The 24466-nt window shown below is 37.5% G+C and overlaps 1 protein-coding gene across 1 annotated transcript in view; it reads left to right on the top strand.

The window, feature by feature from the left end:
• Positions 1–24466, top strand: part of SPATS1 (spermatogenesis associated serine rich 1) — a 62416-nt gene that overhangs the window by 108 nt on the left and 37842 nt on the right. The window contains exons 2-3 of the mRNA XM_053711155.1: positions 1856–1997; positions 3564–3688. Of these exons, the coding sequence (XP_053567130.1) occupies positions 1856–1997; positions 3564–3688 (267 nt within the window). The remainder of the gene's footprint in view (positions 1–1855; positions 1998–3563; positions 3689–24466) is intronic.

Genomic DNA, 24466 nt, shown 5'->3' with positions numbered 1-24466 from the left:
GGATCCAAATTAAAAATATGGATTTTTTTCTGGGAGTCAAAAATGCAATTGCAGGAAATAACCAGAAACACCCTATTGTGATTGTGTGAAAAATGAATATTGGCCTTAATGGCCAGAGATAGACTGTGACCAACCCTAATGTTCTCTCAACACAAACATATTCCTGGGTCTAGATTGGTTGGGGGAAAGGGTGCAGCATGGTGAGTGATAAACTGGGACTTGGGAAGCTACAATGCAATGGATCACATCTTTTTTGTGTGTGTTTTAAGCAGATACATTGCACCTAAACATAGTTGAACAACTAGTTTTAGGAGTTGCTGTTAATGGAAATATTTTGGTTTCATACAGAAAGAGGAGCAATCTGCAAGGAACGAACAATAGCTCAGTGGCTTGTTCTATGGCCCAGTTACCACATGGGAGTAGCTTCTTTTAGCCCAGTTGTATTATAGTTTGTCACAAAAGATAGGCCTATATATTATTGTTGCTAATGTTATAGCAGCTCACAAACAAAAAACAACTCAGATTCTGAATGTGATGTCTGGTCCAGTACTGCTGAAACTTTATAGCTATCAATAGCACATTACATGGAATCTAGCCCAAAGAATGTTCCTTTAATTCTGTGTGCTATATACTTAACTTAAAGGGACACTCAAGTCATAATTAAACTTTCACAATTAAGATAAAGCATGCAATTTTAAACAACTTTCCAATTTGCTTGCATTAACGAAATGTGCAGTCTTTTAATATTTACACTTTTTGAGTCACCAGTTCCTACTAAGCATGTGCAAGAATTCACAGTATATACGTATATGCATTTGTGATTGGCTGATGGCTGTCACATGATACAGGAGGAGTGGAAATAGACAGAACTTTTACATTTTTCAGATAAAAAAATCTACTACTCATATGAAGTTCAGACTAAGTGCTTTTGCATTGTCTTGTTATCATACATTTGTTGATTATGCAAATCTACTGTATTTACTGGTTCTTTAAGCTCTAAAAATGTGTGTCATGCCTATGAAAGAGTGTTTGTATTGGTTATACTATAGGAATATAACAAAAAACACAGTTGTTTAACAGCTCTACAAATATGTTACCTCAGCAATATTTTTATATTTAAAGGTACAGTATACTCTACAATATTTTTATGTTTAAAGGGACGGTATACTCTGAAAGTTTAATTCATCACTTTTTCAATAACTTTGTTTAACTATTTATTCGATCCCCTTGTCACTGTCCGCCTACAGGCCCGCCGCATTTTTTTTAAGATTCTCAAGAATATCTGTCGCGCTATGTAGAAGATTAGTGAACGCACGCACAATTACATCATTAACTCCTGGTTTCCTCTTTACACAGGTATGCGCATGCTCAACATCCGACGTTGACGAGAAGGGATCAATGCTCAAATAAAATAGAGCTACAATACTGATGCATACGCTATAGTAATTTCATACAAAGCCGCTTTGTAGAGACATAAGCGTGAGCGAGCTTCAGTGGGAGGGAATCTGGGCGTTACATAATTAGCATGTGGGAAGAACAGATTTGGTCTATGCCATCCATATAAGAGATGTCATCGAGGGGTTGGAGAACGAACGGCCATTGACGGTTAAACTGAAATAAGTAAGATTAAATAAAACATCTAAATAAGAATATTTCTTTAAAATAAATAATGCGGTTCAAATGTAATGGTAAAGGGGAACATTGCGTAAGATTTTAGATACTGTGAATTTACTGACCCTTTAATATTAATAGGGTTAGTAGTGTTATTATAGATGGTGTTGTGCATCACACTAATGTTATCAGAGTCACAGTACACTGTTATTTACTTACTGAACAGAAGACTATTTTATTACAGTGAGTACTGATGATCACAGCGCTCTGTCCTACCATGGCTGTGCCTCAAGACAATTACAGGACTGGTACTATAATCCTACTGATGAGGCTGGGACTGGAATCTGCTTACCCCTCATCCAGAGCACCTTGCCTGCCTATCCCAAGTAAGTTTAAATAAACAAATGTACGTTTATTCACTTTTATGTAACCATGGGTAGATATTATCAATGAGACTTATTTACACCCTGCCTATAAATACTCAAACCCTGTGCAGAATCATTAAAACCCACTTAGCGCCACCCTAGACTTCTTAAAGGGATACTAAACCCAATTGTTTTCTTTCATGATTCAGATAAAGCATGCAATTTTAAGCAACTTTCTAATATACTCCTATTATCAATTTTTCTTAATTTTCTTGCTATCTTTATTTGAAAAAGCAGGCATTTAAGCTTAGGAGCTGGCCCATTTTTTGGTTCAGCACCTGGGTAGTGCTTGCTGATTGGTGGCTACATTTAGCCATATAGCCACCAATCAGCAAGCACTACCCAGGTGCTCAACTAAAAATGGGCCGGCTCTTAAGTTTAGATTCCTGCTTTTTAAAATAAAGATTGAAAGAGAACAAAGAAAAATTGATAATATGAATAAATTAGAAAGTTGCTTAAAATTGCATGCTCTATCTGAATCATGAAAGAAAAACATTTGGGTTGATTGTCCCTTTAAAGGATCATGGAACCCCAAATTTTTATTTATTGATTTAGATAGAGCATACAATTTTAAACAATTTTCCAGTTTACTTGTATTATCAAATTTCCTTTGGTTTCTTGGTATCCTTTATTGAAGGAGCAGGAATTTCACTACTTGGGAGCTAGATGATCACATTGGGTGGGACAATAACAAGAAGCATGTATGTGCAGCCACTAATCACGAGCTAGCACCCAGTAGTGCAGTGCTGCTGCTGAACCTACCTAGGTATGCTTTTCAACAAAGGTTTAAAAAAACAAAACAAAGCAAATTAGATAATAGAAGTAAATTTGAAAGTTATTTAAAATGGTATGTTCTATCTGAATCATGGAAGTTTAAATTTGACTTCACTCTCCCTTTAAACTCTACCCTCATATGTCTGCTCCCAGGTTACATTATCAATGCTATTGTTGGGAGGAATGTAAAATGCATGTAGTCTGATTGCTTCTTCTCGTACATAAACATTTTTTATCTCAGTGTTTAATAAATACATATTTTCATATGTCTCTAATAGATACCAACTGACTTCATACTTTGCAATATTTTGAGGACAGATAGTTTTCCTCAATCAACATTTTCCCTCTCTCTGTTCGAAAACATTAGCAGCTTTACCATACTAGACTATTTTTGAAATCCTAGTATTTTGAAAAGTAGGAAGTGTTTGTATCTGGTGATATTTTTTCATCCAATATGGCGGTGCTTTGCCCATGTGGAAAACCAGTGTTATTTTTAAAAACATTTGGGCTACTTGGTAATAAGTAGAAAAGGGTTGTCTGGGTTTTATCGAGTCCTTTTAGCTGTAAAATCTGATAAGTGAAACATGGTCTATAAATTTGTTAAGTATCAGCAATTCAGGCTTTCATCAGAAAAACAGGATTGGATTGGTGGGTTGTTTGGCATTTTGACATTTGGAAACTGCAGTGTTGTGGTCTTTACCCATGTGTTTAACTTTTAATAAATTAGAACATTTTTTTTTGCTTTTTCTTCAGTTGTGATCTGGATTGGAAACCCACAGCAAGATGGTTACCTTCCCCTCAATACTCTGATGCTCCATTTCCTCATATTAAAGATATCAAATTTCCTGATAGAATACGACTTCTCCGCTCATGCCCCAGTAAGTAAAAATAATACATTAGTTTTGTTGAAAGTTAAAACTTAACGGGACATAAAACATTTTTTTTACATATGCATACTCCATAATAGCGATTTAACATTTCATTGCAAAAGGTCTGCAGAAAAATAAAGGTTTTAAAAGCATTAATTTGTTAGAGTATGTAATTTTATCACTAGCAATGCTGCAAAGCTATGTGTTTAACCTACACAAAGGGGTTAAACACATAGTTAAATTACTACTCGTGATCCGAAAAACACTGCTACTGCAGACCTGCTGAGCATACATGCATATGCCCCACATTCAATGTTCTAACACTGCTGCACAGTTTTGCACTTTTAATAAACTTGTTTGTTATTTGTTTAAAAAAAAAAAAGAGTGGATTTCCTCTAAATAAAGAAGGCATCATGTTCTACCAATGATGAAAATACAAAAATAATTATAGTTACATTTTAATAAAGCCAATAGTGAACTGTGACATATTATGTATATTCTAAACAAAATTATCATCAAAGTTGCAGTGTTTTTAAATAAATTTGGGTTTTTAAAAAGGTGACCAGACCTCCCGATTTTTCCAGGACAGTCCTAAATTTGGGAGGTATGTACCACTTTTTTCATGGCCTGGATTCTCCAGAATTTTCCTTGCAGAGTGTTTCACTATTTATTTATCAAGACATCATAATTAAAAAAGTGGACTCACTAAGATGGTGTGCCATAGAGCAAATCAATAACCCAAAAAGAGCGGGTAACAGACAAAAAATGCTGAACAAGAGGGAAATGTTCTGGATATTTAAACTAAAGACAAGAACACCATATGGTTTGAATTCCTATTACGACCTGATAAATTACTGGGAATAAGTTTTCTATATATACCTAGAGTTCAAAGTTCAAAGTCCATATATACACATGATGTCCAACAGTTATGTCTATATATACGTATTTAAATATTCAGTGCGTAGTGCACAAAGACATATATATTAACTAAGGAATGCTAGTGGGTGATCCCGGTGTACAATGTATTGCGCATTCTGAACGGCAAATTGCCAGCTGTCTTACCATGTCCGGTCCTAAGGTGTGATCTACGTGATCAGTTAAGGGATGCCAGCCCTCACAATCCAGCCCTAATGTAGCAGTGTAACATAAAGGTAATCCTACCTTGGGCCCATGGTACTTCCCTGCTGTGTACGAGGCGGCTATGTCCCGTTAGAACCCTCTGTCTTAATATTGGAACGCAACTTAACGGCATGTACCCTTCCGTGTTTGTGATCACACCCTCTTTCAGACACGAGCAGCCCTGCAATGTAATTGGCCAGGATCGTCTTCCGTCACTCTTTGCAGACCAATGATGGAATAGAGGAGAAGGGCACACTCCGGGACTATGTCTCTGGTATCCGTGCCTCTAGTGTCCGTGCTCACTTCAAATGGATCCGATATTCAAAAATAAAAAGTAATAGATAGGAGCACTGGTCACAGATGTCAAGTAGCTTTTATTGATGTAACAAGCGCTACATATGAAATGCTCCAAAAAGCCTCATAAAAACAATTCAAATACAGCAAAACAGACAGCATATACTTGGAATCTTCCAGTGGGAGGAAGGAAAGAACAGCTGATGCGTATCTTTATCTTTTATGAGGCTTTTTGGAGCATTTCATATGTAGCGCTTGTTACATCAATAAAAGCTACTTGACATCTGTGACTGGTGCTCCCATCTATTACTTTTTATTTCCATATATACCTAGAGACATTATTAGACATGACCCTTCAGTATTCAATATTGCTATAACACAGATGGTTATAAGTTGATACATATTTACTAATCAGGGAAACAGAGATATATAGTTGCTTTGACAAATTTATTGTATGGATACCTGTGTATCCTAGAACTTCTCATGGGTCTGTGTGTGTATATTTTGCCACATAGGATATTGATGTTCAACCCTTATCTGTGTAGCAGCGTTAGGTAACTATGTTAATACTAAGGAGAGGGGTATAGATGTATAGTCATATATAGTGGTACCTTAACCCTTTGGTTTATATACTCTGGTCTGTAGATATTGATGAGGATAAATGTCCTTATTATTTACCTTTGAAATTATTGCCAATAAGAAATATAGAGTCTGTGTTTTGGATCAATATTTTATTTCTATGTATATACTATGGTCAAACTATTTTAATTGCGCCATACATGTATGTATAGGTTATTTAATTATCATGAAAATAAGGTGTTTTCTTTGCCGTTACATTTAGCATTCGATGTTACTATCACTTTAAAGTTGGAAGGTGTATCTTTCTTTTAAATTCTTTTATCCAATCAGGTGAAAGATCCCATTACATATGATGTACCAGGTGTGGTAGAGCACAGGGCTATGACTACGGCAATTCGCCGTGTTTATCAAACCACCTTCATTATATATAATTTAAGAATTTTACATATGTATGGAGACGCAACTCCGTTATATAAGGTATAACATAAGTTGTCAATTTTGTATAGATTACAAACATTAAGCACAAAGTTTGTCATTACATTTTATATAATTTCATCCCCAATTTTACTGTCCATTTTGTAAAGTCCTTTGGGTTGCTTGTTAAACATTGGAGGTTATACAAATTTGCTCCACTTTGCAATCATGTTTCTTGAAAGAGGACAAAATACAAAGAATACAAAGAAAGTAATAAAAAAGCAAAAATCAACCAATACTAAATCAAAATAATAATTATAAAATAATAACAACCAGTCTCTGTGTCTCATCCCGTCCACACCCTGCCTGAAACATCTAAATTGTGAATTTGAGATAGTAATTCCCACACTACAACAGATATGCGCCTTTAAAGCTGGAAAGTTCTTTTAGTATTAGTTTGAACATAATAATTCCAAATATGTGAAATCTCGGCATATATTTCCATTTTATTATGTTTAAGATAGTAGTATTCTTCTAATTCTACCCGATCAGACACCTTTCTAATCCACATATTTAAAGATGGAGGGTCTCTATGTTTCCAATTTTTAGATATCAAGGCCTTTACCCTGTTAGTCATAATATTAACCCCTTAATGACCGGACCATTTTTCAATTTTCTTACCCTTAATGACAATGGCTATTTTTACATTTCTGCAGCGTTTGCGTTTAGCTGTAATTTTCCTCTTACTCATTTACTGTACCCACACATATTATATACAGTTTTTCTCGCCATTAAATGGACTTTCTAAAGATACCATTATTTTCATCATATCTTATAATTTACTAAAAAAAAAAAAAAAGATAGAATATGAGGAAAAAATGGAAAAAAAACACACTTTTTCTAACTTTGACCCCCAAAATCTGTTATACATCTACAATCACCAAAAAACACCCATGCTAAATAGTTTATAAATTTTGTCCTGAGTTTACACGTTCTTTGCTTTTTTTGCAATTTATGGGGCAATAAATACAAGTAGCATTTTGCTATTTCCAAACCACTTTTTTTCAAAATTAGCGCTAGTTACTTTGGAACCCTGATATCTGTCAAGAATACCTGAATATCCCTTGACATGTATATATTTTGTTTTAGAAGACATCCCAAAGTATTGATCTAGGCCCATTTTGGTATATTTCATGCCACCATTTCACCGCCAAATGCGATAAAAAAAAAAAAAGTTAACTTTTTCACAAATTTTGTCACAAACTTTAGGTTTCCCACTGAAATTATTTACAAACAGCTTCTGCAATTATGGCACAAATGGTTGTAAATGCTTCTCTGGGATCCCCTTTTTCAGAAATAAGACTTATATGGCTTTGTGGTTGCTTTTTGGTAATTAGAAGGCCGCTAAATGCCGCTGCGCACCACACGTGTTTTATGCCCAGGAGTGAAGGGGTTAATTAAGGAGCTTGTAGGGTTAATTTTAGCTTTAGTGTAGTGTAGTAGACAACCCCAAGTATTGATCTAGGCCCATTTTGGTATATTTTATGCCACCATTTCACCGCCAAATGCGAGCAAATAAAGAAAAAAAACTTTAAATTTTTCACAATTTTAGGTTTCTCACTGAAATTATTTACAAACAGCTTGTGCTATTATGGCAGAAAATGTTGTAAAAGCTTCTCTGGGATCCCCTTTGTTCAGAAATAGCAGACTTATATGGCTTTGGCTTTGCTTTTTGGTAATTAGAAGGCCGCTAAATGCTGCTGCGCACCACACGTGAATTATGCCCAGCAGTGAAGGGGTTAAATTAGGTAGCTTGTAGGAAGCTTGCAGGGTTAATTTTAGAGATCAGCCTCCCACCTGACACATCCCAACCCCTGATCCCTCCCAAACAGCTCTCTTCCCTCCCCCACCCCACAATTGTTCCCGCCATCTTAAGTACTGGCAGAAAGTCTGCCAGTACTAAATAAAAGAGTTTTTTTTTTTTTAAATAAAAATAATAAAATATTTTAGTTGTGATGGACCCCTGCCTTAGCACCAACCTCCCTGACCCCCCCCTCCAGCTCTCTAACCCTCTCCCCTACCTAATTACTGCCATCTTGGGTACTGGCAGCTGTCTGCCAGTACCCAGTTTGGCCCCACAAACCAAAGTATCTTAATTTTATTTATAACTTTTATTTTTATTTTTAATTATTTCTGTAGTGTAGCAGCCCCCCCACAATACCCCCACCCCCTCCCCCTGCCAGATCCTTTTATATGTAAAAAAAAAAACAACAACTTTTTTTTCCCCTTCCTTCCTTCATTGGTGTCAGTGTGGCTAATGCGCGCACGTGCACGCGCACGTGCACGCTCCCTCCTCCCACCCGGACAACGGCACCATCGGCACCATCGCTACCGGTGCAAAGAGGGCCACAGAGTGGCTCTCTCTGCATCGGAGGCTTGTAAAGGGGTATTGCAGGATGCCTCCATATCGAGGCATCACTGCAATACCCTCAGAGCTGCTGGAAGCGATTGTGATCACTTCCAGCACTCTGTTAGACAACTGACGTACCAGGTACGTCTATTGTCATTAACAGTTAGTTTTTGCATGACGTACCTGGTACGTCAGTTGTCATTAAGGGGTTAAACAATTTAAGATGAGGTTTATATTTAATCTTAGGCGGTTTATTCAGTAACCATATCAGGGGGTCTAATGGGAACTGAATCTCTAATATTGTTTCGACCTCAGCAATTACTGATTACACACCACCACCACATGTGTGTTGCGCCACTGTCTACATGGCCGCAGCGCCAACATTGATTCTTCCTTGTGTGGTATAAACGATGAATCTTTTTGGGTGTGAGATACCATCTATGTAGTATTTTAAAGTTTATCTCCAAAATGGAGGACGAAACCGAAGATTTCATTGTAGCTTGGAACATAGAGACACTTGTTTGAGGGAGAATAATAGTTCCCAAGTCGGTTTCCCAATTTTCTAAGTATGGGGGTATATGCCCAGGTGGGTTTTATACCTGTATTTTATATATAGTAGACAATGTATGTTGAATAGGTTAGGTTTGGATGCAGAGGGATTCAAATCTAGTCAGTGGTCTAACCATGTTCCTATGCCCTCCGTGTTTAAGTATAAAGTTCCTGGTTTGTCTGTAAGTGAACCAATTTATAAAGCAGTCGTGACCTTTTTCTATCAGTTTGCTTTGTGAGAGTAAAGATTCCTTCTTGATCAACGAATGTATTGTAAAATCTCTATTAGTCTCATTTGTCATGCTTTGAGTCGAGAAAGGTCTAATCGTGTATTCCCCATTTTCAATCAGGGAGGTTAGTGGGGATGGAATAGAAGATAAAGTGGTACGTTTTTATGGATTTCTTCCACACTTGGAATGTCTCCTGGATCAAAGGGTTTTTATATGTTAATGTCCCAAGTGTGGTGGGGCTACCCCAGCATAATCTTCCTAGATTCCTACTATGAGGTGTTCAAATGGTACCCAGCTTTTGTGACTAAAATGTATATTCCAATTGACTATTCTTTGTAGGAAAATAGCCTGTTAATATAATGCAAGGTTTGGTACGCATAGCCCTCCTTGTATTTTGGGTGTCTGCATTATATGTTGATGTATCCTTGGTGGTTTTTTATGCGATATAAAATCGCTAAATGCTTTTTGTATTGAGGGTAGATAAGGTCTAGGTAGCAGTATTGGTAATGTCTGAAGAAAATACAGTATTCTAGGAAATATATTCATCTTAATGACTTCAATACGTCCTAGCCATGACAGTTTTTTTGATCTTCATGACGAGAGGTCTCTAATAATAGTGTGTTTAATTGGTAGGTAATTAAACTCGAAAATATTTTCAATCTTTGGGGTGAGTTTAACTCCTAAATAGCTTAAAGAGTGAGTGCACCATGTGAATGGAGTGACTTTTTTAGTATTTGCTAAAGAGGCTTCATTCAGATTTATATTTAATATTTCTGATTTAGACAAATTAATAGAAAAGTTAGATAATTTGTGGAACCGGTCAAATTCTGACAATTAATGTGGAATCGATTTTCCAGGATTCGTAAGTGAGAAAAGCATGTCATCCGCAAATAGAGAAATTACATATTTCTGAGGGCCTATATTAACTCCAGTGATCTGTGGGTTTTGTCTTATTTTAACACCAAGGGTCTCTATAAAACAAGCAAATAATAAAGGGGACAATTGGCATCCCTGACATGTCCCATTGGCTATAGAGAAGGATGGAGATAACGACCCATTTATTAGGATTCGAGCGTTGGGTTGGGAGTATAATGAGAAGATTCTAGTAATTATTTGTTGGCCTAAACCCAAATGCATTAAGGTGGCTTTTAAAAAGTCCCAGGCAACACGGTCAAAGGCCTTTTCGGCATCTGTTGACAGAAGAATAGATGGTATAATCTTGTTATGTACATATTGTATCAAATCTAAGGCCCTGACCGTGTTGTCCTTAGCCTCCCTTCAAAGAATGAAACCGACCTGATCCAAATGAACAATGTCAGGTAAATTTTTTTTAATTCTGTGGGATAGTATTCTCGCATATAATTTAACATCTGTGTTTAACAATGAAATGGGGCGATAATTTGAGGGGTGGTCAGGAGATTTATTTGGTTTTGGTAGGAGAACTATATGGACTTCCAATGCTCTAGGAGAGAAGGTCTTGGAGGTGTCAATATATTGAAAATATTTGAACATATGTGGGGTTAAAATGTCTTGAAATATAGTATAGTATTAATGGCCAAAACCATCCGGTCCAGGAGGTTTCCCAGAGGGAAGGTCCTTTACAGCCTTTTTTAGTTCCTCTATTGTGATGGGGTATTCCAATCTATCTTTTTGGGTTGTGGAGATGCGTTTCAATTTCAGATCTCTTAGAAAAGTATCTATAAGTTGTGGTCTCATCTTAGCATCTTCTGTTTGCTTTACGTTTGAATTTTTAATGTTATATAGTTTCTGAAAATAGTTTTTGAAAATAAGTGCAATTTGCTCTGTGGATTTTTGGGGATGACCCTTTTCATATTTTATATGTAATATATATTTCTTATGTGTTTTTTGCTTAAGATATCTAGCCAGCAGACGTCCAGATTTATTATGAGCTTCATAATATTTTTGTTGTGTGTAAAAGGATTTTCTTTTGTGTTCTTTAGCTAGGTGGGATGCAAGTTTTTGTTGTTCCCAAGTTAGTTCAGTCAATATGTCTTTCTTTGATAGGGATTGTTTTTGTCTTATTTCTAATTGCTCAATTTTAAGGAGTGTCGATGAGGTGAATTCCCTTTTGTTTTTATTAATGTGAGCTTTTAGTGCCAACAGTTACCTCTTATTATGCTCTTGTGTGCCTCCCACAAGATTTGTGGGGATGTATCAGGGTTGGTATTGAGTTTGAAGTATTCAGTTATTGCATTTGATGTTTTTAAAATGATCTGTTTGTCTGTTAACAAGTGGTCATCTAGTTTCCAGATAAAATCTTTTATAGGTTTTGATGGCCAGGTTAGAGAACTTTTGATTGAGGCATGGTCAGACCATGTTATTGGCATAATTTTTGCAGAATTAAAAAATGAGAGTCCACCTACATCTGTAAATATATAATCAATTCTAGTGTACACCCCGTGGGGGTATGAATAAAATGAATAGTCCCTATAATAAGGATGCAAGGATAGCCAAACATCCTGTGCCACTATACATTTAAGGTGTGAGTTAATTTTTGCGATTTTTAATAAAGGGGTCAAAGAATGGCGTGCTGAGCAATCCATGTCCGGGTTTAGTGCCACGTTAAGGTCCCCACACATTATAAGTATACCCTTTTGATAGTCTAGTACAGTAAGCCCCTGTATATATAAACATCAATGTAGTTTGTTGTCACCAGCAATTACCAGCATATTAAGTGGCTTTGTTGAGTTACTTATCATTTGTAGGTGTCAAAAAAGAGATAAACAAAAGAAACAAACCCGGTAATACAAGTGCATTGCAGGCTGTAAAACATGTCTACAAACAGGGTTATTTATACTTATCCATCTATTTAGAGTTATAAGGAATAGTCTTTTTATCTTGATAATGGTATAACGTAACCTCATTTCTGGAGGTGGATGCTTTTGGCATAGTGAAGTTTGGTGGAGAAAAGGTGATGTTTAGGAATTCAAAGTCATCTGGATCTTTATATACACGTGTCTTGCCTTCTTTTTGAACTATAAGACTGAAGAGGAACCCCCAACGATATTACCCTTCTATCTTGTAAAGTTTGTGTAATAAAACGTATCTCTCTCCTCTTTTCAATTGTCGCAGGACAAATATCTTGGAAAATCTGGATGCTGTATGTTTGGAAGTTGATCTCTCATTGTAGCCTAACTTGCTTCCATATTGCCTCCTTGTCTAAGTAGTTTGCAAATTTGATGATAATGTCTCTTGGAGGATTGGGTGGTTTTTAGCGTAGGTTTTAATGTCCTATGTGCTCTTTCCATAGACGTTTCTGTGAGCTTAAGGGTTGGTATTATGTATTCGAACAATTGTAGAAGATAAGAGGGCAATGATTCCATTGTTGCTTCCTCTGGTACTCCTCTTATCTGTAGATTACTCCTCCTGCTCCTGTTATCCAGATCTTCGACTACTTTCAATTGAAGAGATTGTATGAGGGTTTCCTGACGTGTCAGTTGGTGATTAGAGTCTGATATCATATTATTCAATTTATCCTGACCCTCTTCCAAATATTCTAACCTAGTACCCATTTCTGTGATGTCCTTTCTCAGGGATGAAGTTTCCTTTTTAATAAATGACTTCAGGTCTGCTAGGTCAGATTTGGATGGTAACATTGATATGGTTGATTGGATCAGGATCAATTGGTCAGTCTGAGAGGAGGGTGTCTGAAATTGAGGGTCTGGGTGATGGACTTCAGTAACTGCATGTTCCATTGATTGATCCGTATTCTCAGGGTCATGTTTATGAAAAAAGGAACTCATGGTATTAGCAGGTGTATATGGGAAATTTTTATCGCTTTTGATGTTCTGTTTAGACGCCATTGATCTTCCGCTATTAAATTTCTGTAGTTATAAATAACTTAGGCTATAATAATAATTCTGACCAGATTTCCAATTATATTTAAATATAAAGGTGTTCTAGTCTCAACCAGATAGATTAGATGAGGGGTTGTTTTTACAAGGTTTTATATCATTAAGTATGTGATAGTTATACGTCCTTCTTGGCTCAATCGTGTGTCTGTCAATTAATATGTCCCACTCTGTTTGCTGAAGTAAGAGGCACCAAGATCAATGTTATGGACTGCTTTCTTTTTTGCAAATAATAAGAGAGCATAATAGCAACTGAATGCTTTAACCGGTCTAAGCAGTGGACCGTATAAGTAAAGAGACAGCACTTATTGTGAAAGAGAGCGAGGTATGTCGTTTAAGCCGTTTTTTATGGCTGCAAGCAGGTTACCGGGTGGATTAAGTGACAAAAATATGTGTTGCTTACCCTCTCAACCCGTTTTGCTTCAAAAGGTAGATGGGTTTCTCCAGTCCTCTCTTTTTACACAAGTGCACCAGAGCGTTTCAAGTATACTCCATGTGGGTTGCAACTATGGCGGTGGTCACGGTCCCAAACTGTGATAATGATCTACTATAGTATCAGTCTCTCAGACTCTGCAGTTAGCCATCAGGAGTCAGTTGGGTGTTGGTTGGAGCCAGAATATTATTTTCTTGTTATAAATCCCTTCACAGGAATCAATCGATAACAATTTTGTTGTGTAGTTCCACTTTTCTGTGATCCTTTTATTCCACATATGTTAGCTTGTTATTGTTTAGCAGTGCATCAGTTGTTGTTAAAAGAGGTGTTTATTCTCCTATGTCACCAGTTTTGAGCTGTAAACACAGGTCCTGCTACGGAGCTTTTTCAAAATGCAGCCATGTTCCTGCACGGCTACGCTCCCCACCTTCTTCTTCTTCTTTGTGTGTGTGTATCTCTAGATTTTATTTATGGACAATAAAAGTCAAGTTTTATTTATATAGGACGTCTGAGCTTACCTTTTTTCGACAAAAATGAGTGCTACATGTTTGGTAAGATAAAACACTACTTTCTCAAAGGTGTAGGAAACAGTGATTTCTTGTGTTAAGTACTGATGATTTTTTGGCCATCTCATGCTAAATAAGTAGCACTAATTTTGAAATGTCTTATGGCCTCCATTTATGCTCACAGCTAGTAATAAATCAATAGTGTTTTTTTTTTTTTTACAATGTCCTCAAATTTTATGAGGTGTCCCAGATTTAGGTAAGATGTGTCCAGAATTTGGGTCTGGGAAATCTGGTCACCTCATATTTATTAAAACTTTAGTAAAGCTTATCAAAGGCAAACGTCCCTTTAGACTATGGTGAATCTGTAGAAACAAGCATTTCTACATGAATAGAATGTACTCCATTGCTTGTTTTTTCAGATGTCTAATAAACACCATCATTCCTCCCCATTACAATTATCCTGCAACGTGCTTTACATATCATACTGTAGAGTCTACAACTTTGTTTCGGCACATCTGAAAACCCCATTTGTCTTGGGGAGCTTTTCAAACACATTTGTGGCTTGAAAACACCTTAGGAAACAATAAAAAATCCAATCAGAAAAAACTTTTTCAGCAGCTTTTTACAGGAGTTTTTAAGAAAAAATCAGAGAAGGTGCTCATATTGTACTAATAGGGGTCCTTATTCTATTGGCACTATCTGTTAAACACTAATTTAGCTTTTTGTGAATTACTTTTTACAGGAGTTTTGCACTTTTGAAATTCAAAATCTTTTAAATCTTGAAAACTTGAAATTCAGCAATCTTTACATCATGAAAATCCATTTTCATACCTCCACAATTTTCCCTCTGGAACTGGGAGGCCTAGACTGAGTGAGGGAGACTGATCTCCATTGTCCAGTGGGCAGAATAATTACAGGCAGGGGTAGGGTTGGCTTCGCATTAGGCAGAGACAGCCCAGGGTTGGTCTCTGGTTTTACTTTGGACACTGGGACATTTCTACATTGGTATTTGAATTGTTTTTGTAACTGTCAATACCTTGTAGATATGTTTTATTCATGATGTTACATTTACTCATGATGATGACATTTTTATTATTATTTATTATATGGTGCATATCGGTTGTTGTCAAACAATTCTATCGCTGTTGTTGTCATGGACTGTGCCATCTTATTTTTCTTGTCTGAGCTTGCTCAGGTCATTGACCTTTATGTGTGACTTATCTATATGTGTAACTTAAGGCTATACAGATTGTGATTTCTAGTGTTGATGTTGTCCATGCATACTATGGGGCCGAATTATCAATGTGCGGACGGACATGATCCGAATGTAGTGGATCATGTCCGCTGCACATTGATAAATGCTGACAGCATACTCTGTCTGCATTTATCATTGCACAAGCATTTTACTTGAAATGCTTGTGCAATGACGGCCCCTGCACATTCGTGGCCAATCGGCCGCTAGCAGGGGGTGTCAATCAACCCGATCGTATGCAATCGAGCGGATTGCTGTCCGCTGCCTCAGAGGTGGCAGATGAGTTAAGGAGCAGCGGTCTTAAGACCGCTGCTTCTTAACTCCTGTTTCCAGCGAAACAGGTGAATACAGTGCCATTGGGACTTAATAAATCGGCCCCTATGGGTGAAATGTCTGACATCTGCTTGGATCTAATACACTCTTTTTAAATACAGAAATGGTGTTATCATTTAGGTTGTGATCACTCCCATATTGATAAAGGCATATCAGGAGCAGTTACCCAGCCAATAAGCACAAAACATTGAAATCAACTCCTTTATTAAAGGGACACTGAACCCAATTTTTTTCCTTCGTGATTCAGATAGAGCATGAAATTTTAAGCAACTTTCTAATTTACTCCTATTATCAAATTTTCTTCATTCTCTTGGTATCTTTATTTGAAATGCAAGAATGTAAGTTTAGATGCCGGACCATTTTTGGTGAACAACCTGGGTTGTCCTTGCTGATTGGTGGATATATTCATCCACCATTAAAAAAGTGCTTTCCAGAGTTCTGATTTAAAAAAAAGCTTAGATGCCTTCTTTTTCAAATAAATATAGCAAGAGAACGAAGAAAAATTGATAATAGGAGTAAATTAGAAAGTTGCTTAAAATTGCATGCTCTATCTGAATCATAAAAGAAAAAAATTTGAGTTCAGTGTCCCTTTAACCCCTTAACGACCGACGACGTATGCCATACGTCCTCAGAAAAAAAGCACTTAACGACCGAGGACGTATGGCATACGTCGTCGGTTTAACAGAGCACTGGAAGCGATCGAAATCGCTTCCAGCTGCTCTAACAGTATTGCAGGCTTGCCTTGAGGTCTAGGCATCCTGCAATACTGTTCCCGAGTGCCGGGACCGGATTGATCACTCCCCCACGAGTGATCACTTCCGGTTTCGCTCCACGTGGAGCCCGGCAGTGTTTCAGAGCATCGGAAGCGATCGGACACACTTCCGATGCTCTGCTTGTGTGCTAAGTGCCTCGGTGGGTCGAGGCACTTAGTTACTTGTAAAATAAAATTAAAAAAGAAAAAAAAAACACGATTAAAATAAAAAAAGCCCTAAATAGCCCCCCCCCTCCCCCTTCACTAGGCATCCAAGATGGCGATGCCCAGTGCATCATGGGGCCTCTGGGGGTGTCCCTAGCCTGCATCATCATAGGGGCAAGCTAGGGTCACCCAATCTGAGCCTCCCACCCTAAAAAAATAAATAATAATAAAATACCCCATTTGTCTGATCATGTCAATATTTGTAAATATTGACTATGATCAGTGTGGATCTCCCTCCCTCTCCTCACTTGCCATTTTGTTGGAGAGAGAGAGAGACCTGTATTTAGCAGAGAGAGAGATTTATTTCTTTTATTTGTTAAAAAATATAGAACCAAAGGCTCTTTTCAGAGCCATTAACCCATAGCTTGCCAGTGATCACTATATATCACTGACAGTAGCATAGGTGCACTTTTTTTTGCTGCATTTTGATGTCTGTGAATTTTTTTAGGGGTTAATTTTGTTGTTGTAATTTTTTAAAAACCCAAAGGCTCTTTTCAGAAACATTTAGTTAATTTAATTTAATTTTCAGAGCCATTAACCCCTAGCTTGCCAGTGATCACTATATATCACTGGCAGTAGCATAGGTGCACTTTTTTTGCTGCATTTTGCTGTCTGTGCATTTTTTTAGGGGTTAATTTTGTTGTTGTAATTTTTTAAAAACCCAAAGGCTCTTTTCAGAAACATTTAGTTAATTTAATTTAATTTTCAGAGCCATTAACCCCTAGCTTGCCAGTGATCGCTATAAATCACTGGCATTTGCATAGCTGTACTTTTTTGCTGTCTGTGCATTTTTTTAGGGGTTAATTTTGTTGTTGTAATTTTTTAAAAACCCAAAGGCTCTTTTCAGAAACATTTAGTTAATTTAATTTAATTTTCAGAGCCATTAACCCCTAGCTTGCCAGTGATTGCTATAAATCACTGGCAGTTGCATAGCTGTACTTTTTTGCTGTCTGTGCATTTTTTAGGGGTTAATTTTGTTGTTGTAATTTTTTAAAAACCCAAAGGCTCTTTTCAGAAACATTTAGTTAATTTAATTTAATTTTCAGAGCCATTAACCCCTAGCTTGCCAGTGATCGCTATAAATCACTGGCAGTAGCATAGCTGTACTTTTTTGCTAGTTAATTTAGTTAATTAATTTAGTTAATTTAATTTAATTTTCAGAGCCATTAACCCCCAGCTTGCCAGTGATCGCTATAAATCACTGGCAGTTGCATAGCTGTACTTTTTTGCTGTCTGTGCATTTTTTAGGGGTTAATTTTGTTGTTGTAATTTTTTAAAAACCCAAAGGCTCTTTTCAGAAACATTTAGTTAATTTAATTTAATTTTCAGAGCCATTAACCACTAGCTTGCCAGTGATCGCTATAAATCACTGGCAGTAGCATAGCTGTACTTTTTTGCTAGTTAATTTAGTTAATTAATTTAGTTAATTTAATTTTTTTTAGTAATTGTTTTCTGTGACAGATACAAAAATGTCACAGAAAAGATATAGTGCTGAGGAGGCGTATGCCATCCTTGCGTCAGAGTCAGATGCCTCTATTTCTGACTCAGACCCCAATTTTGACCCTGCCATGTGCTCAGATACATCACTAGATGCAGTCTCAACTGATAGTGATATATCTGTGGCTGCTAGCCCCCCTGCCAGCCCCCCTGCTACCCCCCTGCCAGCCCCCCTGCTAGCCCCCCTGCCAGAAGGAGGCGTGTTGCTGCCATTGCTGCTGAAGAGTGGGTAACGCCTCATCTCCAGAGGCCAGATATCCCACCCTTCAAAGCAAATGCTGGCATAAATATAGATGTGGCAGGTTTTAGCCCCCAGCAGTTTCTGGAAGTGTTTCTGGGCGATGATATATTGGGGAACATTGTCGCCCAAACTAATTTATATGCCCATCAGTTCCGTGCTGCAAAGCCTGGAACATATTTGGCAAAGCAGCAATGGGCCCCCCTCAATGTGCCAGAATTCAAAAAATTCTGGGCATTGACTATGCTGATGGGCATCATAAAGAAACCCTCCATTCGCTCCTACTGGAGTAGTAGCCCCATCTGCTCTACCCCCATTTTCTCCCAGACTATGTCGAGGAAGAGGTATGAAATGATTCTGCATTTCATGCACTTCAGCGACAACAGCCTGTGCCCCCCTAGGGAGCATCCCCAATTTGACAGGCTGTATAAAATCCGCCCCCTGATAACCCACTTTTCTGCCAGGTTTGCAGAGGCTTATACACCTGGAAGGAATATATGCGTTGATGAATCCCTAATGAAGTATAAGGGAAGGCTGGGATTCAAGCAGTATATTCCTTCCAAACGCTCCAGATATGGGGTAAAGGTGTATAAGCTCTGTGACAGCGAGACTGGGTATACTCAGGCCTTCCGGGTGTATGAGGGAAAGGATAGCCACCTTGACCCTCCAGGTTGCCCAGAACATATGGGAACCACTGGCAAGATTGTCTGGGACCTGATATTAACCCTAATGAACAAAGGGTATCACTTGTACTTAGACAATTTTTATACAAGTGTCCTTTTGTTCAATCTACTGTATTGCTTTGATACAGTAGCTTGCGGTACAATTAAAAAGAACCGCGCAGGTTTCCCAGGACAACTTGTACGCACCCGGCTACGAAGGGGGGAGACCTCAGCTCTGCGCCAAGAGGAGCTGTTGGCATTTAAGTACAGAGACAAGAAGGATGTATACCTTCTTACCACCATCCACACAGAGAGGACGGTGGCGGTTTCTGTACGTGGCAGAGCTGAGATCATAAGGAAGCCAGTGTGCATCAAGTCTTATAACCGGCATATGGGTGGGGTTGATCTGGCTGATCAGCTGCTGCAGCCCTACCTAATTATGCGGAAGACAAGGGCCTGGTACCAAAAGGTTGCAATTTATCTAATGCAGATTGCCACCCACAACGCTTTTTTGTTGTTCAAAAAAGCAAACCCCAGAGTTAAAAAAACTTTTTTTACAGTTTCAGCTCCAGATTATTACTGGGATTTTGTACCATGATGCACCTGCTCCCCGGGCGGTGATGGGAGAGAGCAGAGTTGGGGCTACTCATTTTATTTTTAAAATCCCCCCTACTGCCGCAAAGCAGAAACCACAAAAAAATGCAGAGTCTGTACCAAGAGGGGGAAGAGAAGGGACACCATATATCACTGTCCTGATTGCCCTGGACAGCCTGCACTCTGCATTGGGGACTGCTTCAAGCGGTACCATACAATGGTCAATTTTAAAAAAAATAAATACATTTGGTGTTATATATATATATATATATATATATATATATATATATATATATATATATATATATATATATATATTTTTTTTTTTTTATTTGGTTATGTTTACTGTTAGATGGGTTTTTGTTTTTTTTACTTTTACTGTGCCAGATTTTTACATTTCACTACTCTATTTTTTTCTTAAATTGGGCCTGTTATTTTTTTTTTAACCAAAACCCCTGTCAAACCTATGCATGGGGGACATAGGTGTTCTCAGGGTGCCTTGCAAAAAACAACCTGAAGTATGTTTTTGTAATAACTTACAACAGTCTCTCCTAAATCATAGTCAAAAAGCAATATGTCTGTAAAAATGAAAATTGAAAAATTACCACCATACACTTTCTCCAATTTTTTGGGCTAAAACGGTTGCTTCAAAGGCATCAAAGCACACCATATACAATACCTTGGGGTGTCAACATTTAAAAAATATACACTTTCATGGCAATAAATAAAAGTGGGGTATGCGATAGGCCACAAACTAAAGATAGGCCTATCAGAAGAAATACTCTCTTTGTTAATAACTAAAATCACAAGTCATAAAATTGTAACATAACCTTCCCAAAATCCTGTCAAACCTATGCATGGGGGGCATAGGTGTACTCAGGGTGCCTTGCAGAAAACAACCTGAAGTATTCTTTTGCAATAACTTACAACAGTCTCTCCTAAATCATAGTCAAAAAGCAATGTGTCTGTAAAAATGAAAATTGAAAAATAACCACCATACACTTTCTCCAATTTTTTGGGCTAAAACGGTTGCTTCAAAGGCATCAAAGCACACCATATACAATACCTTGGAGTGTCAACTTTTCAAATATATGCACATTCATGGAAAACAAATAAATTGGGGTATGTTAAAAGACCCCCCAAAAAGACGATAGGCAAAGAAAATATGTTAAATGTGAAAAAAAAATCACAAACGCATGTCAGACATTTGGCATTGCACCCCCCAAACAAGCCACCAAACCTATGCATAGGTGGTATCACTGAACTCAGGAGATGTTGGTGACCACATATTGGTGTCTTCTTTGGTAGTAACACATAACAGGAGCTGTGAATCCATGTATAAAGTACAATGTATGTGAACAATAACACAAAAATATGAATGCCCAATAGTTTGACAAAGACTAGTGGTTAAATTAGTGCATGGAAAGTGTTAAAATACCTGCATTTGAAATACCCTAGGAAGTCTACTTTTCAAAAATATATGGTTTGATTGACGTAAATTACATTGGCCGGCTTCAGAAATGTCTTAAATAGGACATGGGTGCATGGGATGTGAAAATTAAAAGTGGAAAAAATGGAATGGGCTTCCTAAAAATAAGGCCTTTTAGCCCCCAGAAAACCCAACACACCTATACATGGGTGGTATCACTGTACTCAGGAGAGGTTGTTGAACACATATTGAGGTGTTTTTTTGGCAGTAACACATAACAGGAACTGAAAATCCATGCCTAAAGTACGTGTGTGAAAAATAACACAAAAAAATGACTGCACAAAAGTTTGACAAAGACTAGTGGTTGAATTAGTGCATGGAAAGTGTTAAAATACCAGCATTTGAAATACCCTAGGGTGTCTACTTTTCAAAAATATATGGTTTGATGGGGGTAAATTCCATTGGCCAGCTTCAGAAATGTCCCAAATAGGACATGGGTGCATGATGACCGATGTGAAAATTCCAAGTTGAAAAACTGGAATGCGCTACCTAAAAATAAGGCCATTTAGCCCCCAGAGAACCCGACACACCTATACATAGGTGGTATCACTGTACTTGGGAGATGTTGTTGAACACATATTGAGGTGGTTTTTGGCAGTAACACATAACAGGAACTGAAAATCCATGCCTAAAGTACAATGTGTGTGAAAAATAACACAAAAAAATGACTACCCAAAGGTTTGACAAAGACTAGTGGTTGAATTAGTGCATGGAAAGTGTTAAAATACCAGCATTTGAAATACCCTAGGGTGTCTACTTTTCAAAAATATATGGTTTGATGGGGGTAAATTCCATTGGCCAGCTTCAGAAATGTCCCAAATAGGACATGGGTGCATGATGACCGATGTGAAAATTCCAAGTTGAAAAACTGGAATGCGCTACCTAAAAATAAGGCCATTTAGCCCCCAGAGAACCCGACACACCTATACATAGGTGGTATCACTGTACTCAGGAGATGTTGTTGAACACATATTGAGGTGGTTTTTGGCAGTAACACATAACAGGAACTGAAAATCCATGCCTAAAGTACAATGTGTGTGAAAAATAACACAAAAAAATGACTACCCAAAAGTTTGACAAAGACTGGTGGTTGAATTAGTGCATGGAAAGTGTTAAAATATCAGCATTTGAAAAACCCTAGGGTGTCTACTTTTCAAAAATAAATGGTTTGATGGGGGTAAATTCCATTGGCCAGCTTCAGAAATGTCCCAAATAGGACATGGGTGCATGATGACCGATGTGAAAATTCCAAGTTGAAAAACTGGAATGCGCTACCTAAAAATAAGGCCATTTAGCCCCCAGAGAACCCGACACACCTATACATAGGTGGTATCACTGTACTTGGGAGATGTTGTTGAACACATATTGAGGTGGTTTTTGGCAGTAACACATAACAGGAACTGAAAATACATGCCTAAAGTACAATGTTTGTGAAAAATAACTCAAAAAAATGACTACCCAAAGGTTTGACAAAGACTAGTGGTTGAATTAGTGCATGGAAAGTGTTAAAATACCAGCATTTGAAATACCCTAGGGTGTCTACTTTTCAAAAATATATGGTTTGATGGGGGTAAACTCCATTGGCCAGCTTCAGAAATGTCCCAAATAGGACATGGGTGCATGATGACCAATGTGAAAATTCCAAGTTGAAAAACTGGAATGTGCTACCTAAAAATAAGGCCATTTAGCCCCCAGAGAACCCGACACACCTATACATAGGTGGTATCACTGTACTCAGGAGATGTTGTTGAACACATATTGAGGTGGTTTTTGGCAGTAACACATAACAGGAACTGAAAATCCATGCCTAAAGTACAATGTGTGTGAAAAATAACACAAAAAAATGACTACCCAAAAGTTTGACAAAGACTAGTGGTTGAATTAGTGCATGGAAAGTGTTAAAATACCAGCATTTGAAATACCCTAGGGTGTCTACTTTTCAAAAATATATGGTTTGATGGGGGTAAATTCCATTGGCCAGCTTCAGAAATGTCCCAAATAGGACATGGGTGCATGATGACCGATGTGAAAATTCCAAGTTGAAAAACTGGAATGCGCTACCTAAAAATAAGGCCATTTAGCCCCCAGAGAACCCGACACACCTATACATAGGTGGTATCACTGTACTTGGGAGATGTTGTTGAACACATATTGAGGTGGTTTTTGGAAGTAACACATAACAGGAACTGAAAATACATGCCTAAAGTACAATGTTTGTGAAAAATAACACAAAAAAATGACTACCCAAAGGTTTGACAAAGACTAGTGGTTGAATTAGTGCATGGAAAGTGTTAAAATACCAGCATTTGAAATACCATAGGGTGTCTACTTTTCAAAAATATATGGTTTGATGGGGGTAAACTCCATTGGCCAGCTTCAGAAATGTCCCAAATAGGACATGGGTGCATGATGACCAATGTGAAAATTCCAAGTTGAAAAACTGGAATGTGCTACCTAAAAATAAGGCCATTTAGCCCCCAGAGAACCCGACACACCTATACATAGGTGGTATCACTGTACTCAGGAGATATTGTTGAACACATATTGAGGTGGTTTTTGGCAGTAACACATAACAGGAACTGAAAATCCATGCCTAAAGTACAATGTGTGTGAAAAATAACACAAACAAATGACTACCCAAAAGTTTGACAAAGACTAGTGGTTGAATTAGTGCATGGAAACTGTTAAAATACCAGCATTTGAAATACCCTAGGGTGTCTACTTTTCAAAAATATATGGTTTGATGGGGGTAAATTCCATTGGCCAGCTTCAGAAATGTCCCAAATAGGACATGGGTGCATTATGACCGATGTGAAAATTCCAAGTTGAAAAACTGGAATGCGCTCTCTAAAAATAAGGGCTTTTAGCCCACAGAGAACCCGACACACCTATACATGGGTGGTATCACTGTACCCAGGAGATGCTACTGAAGACATATTAGGGTGTTATTCGGCAGTAACCCTTACCATTTTATCAGTAAATGTATTCCTAAATTGCTATTTGTCAAAAAATCTAATTATTTTTTTTCCCCCCCAAACTTTGGCATAGATTGGTGGTAAAATGGTTGCATGAAAAAAGTCAAAATACCCCAAGTTTAATACCTTAGGTTGTCTTCTTTTAAAAAATATATACATTTGAAGGGTTATTCAGGGATTCCTGACAGATATTGGTGTTACAATGTAACTATCGCCAATTTTGAAAAAACATGGTTTTGAAATAGCAAAGTGCTACTTGTACTTATTGCCCTATAACTTGCAAAAAAAGCAAAGAACATGTAAACATTGGGTATTTCTAAACTCAAGACAAAATTTAGAAACTGTTTAGCATTGGTATTTTATGG

The sequence above is a fragment of the Bombina bombina genome, chromosome 4 (assembly GCF_027579735.1).
Source record: "Bombina bombina isolate aBomBom1 chromosome 4, aBomBom1.pri, whole genome shotgun sequence".
Lineage (NCBI taxonomy): Eukaryota > Metazoa > Chordata > Amphibia > Anura > Bombinatoridae > Bombina > Bombina bombina.
The sequence above is the reverse complement of the archived record's forward strand: the minus strand, read 5'-3'. Positions and strand labels throughout refer to the sequence as shown.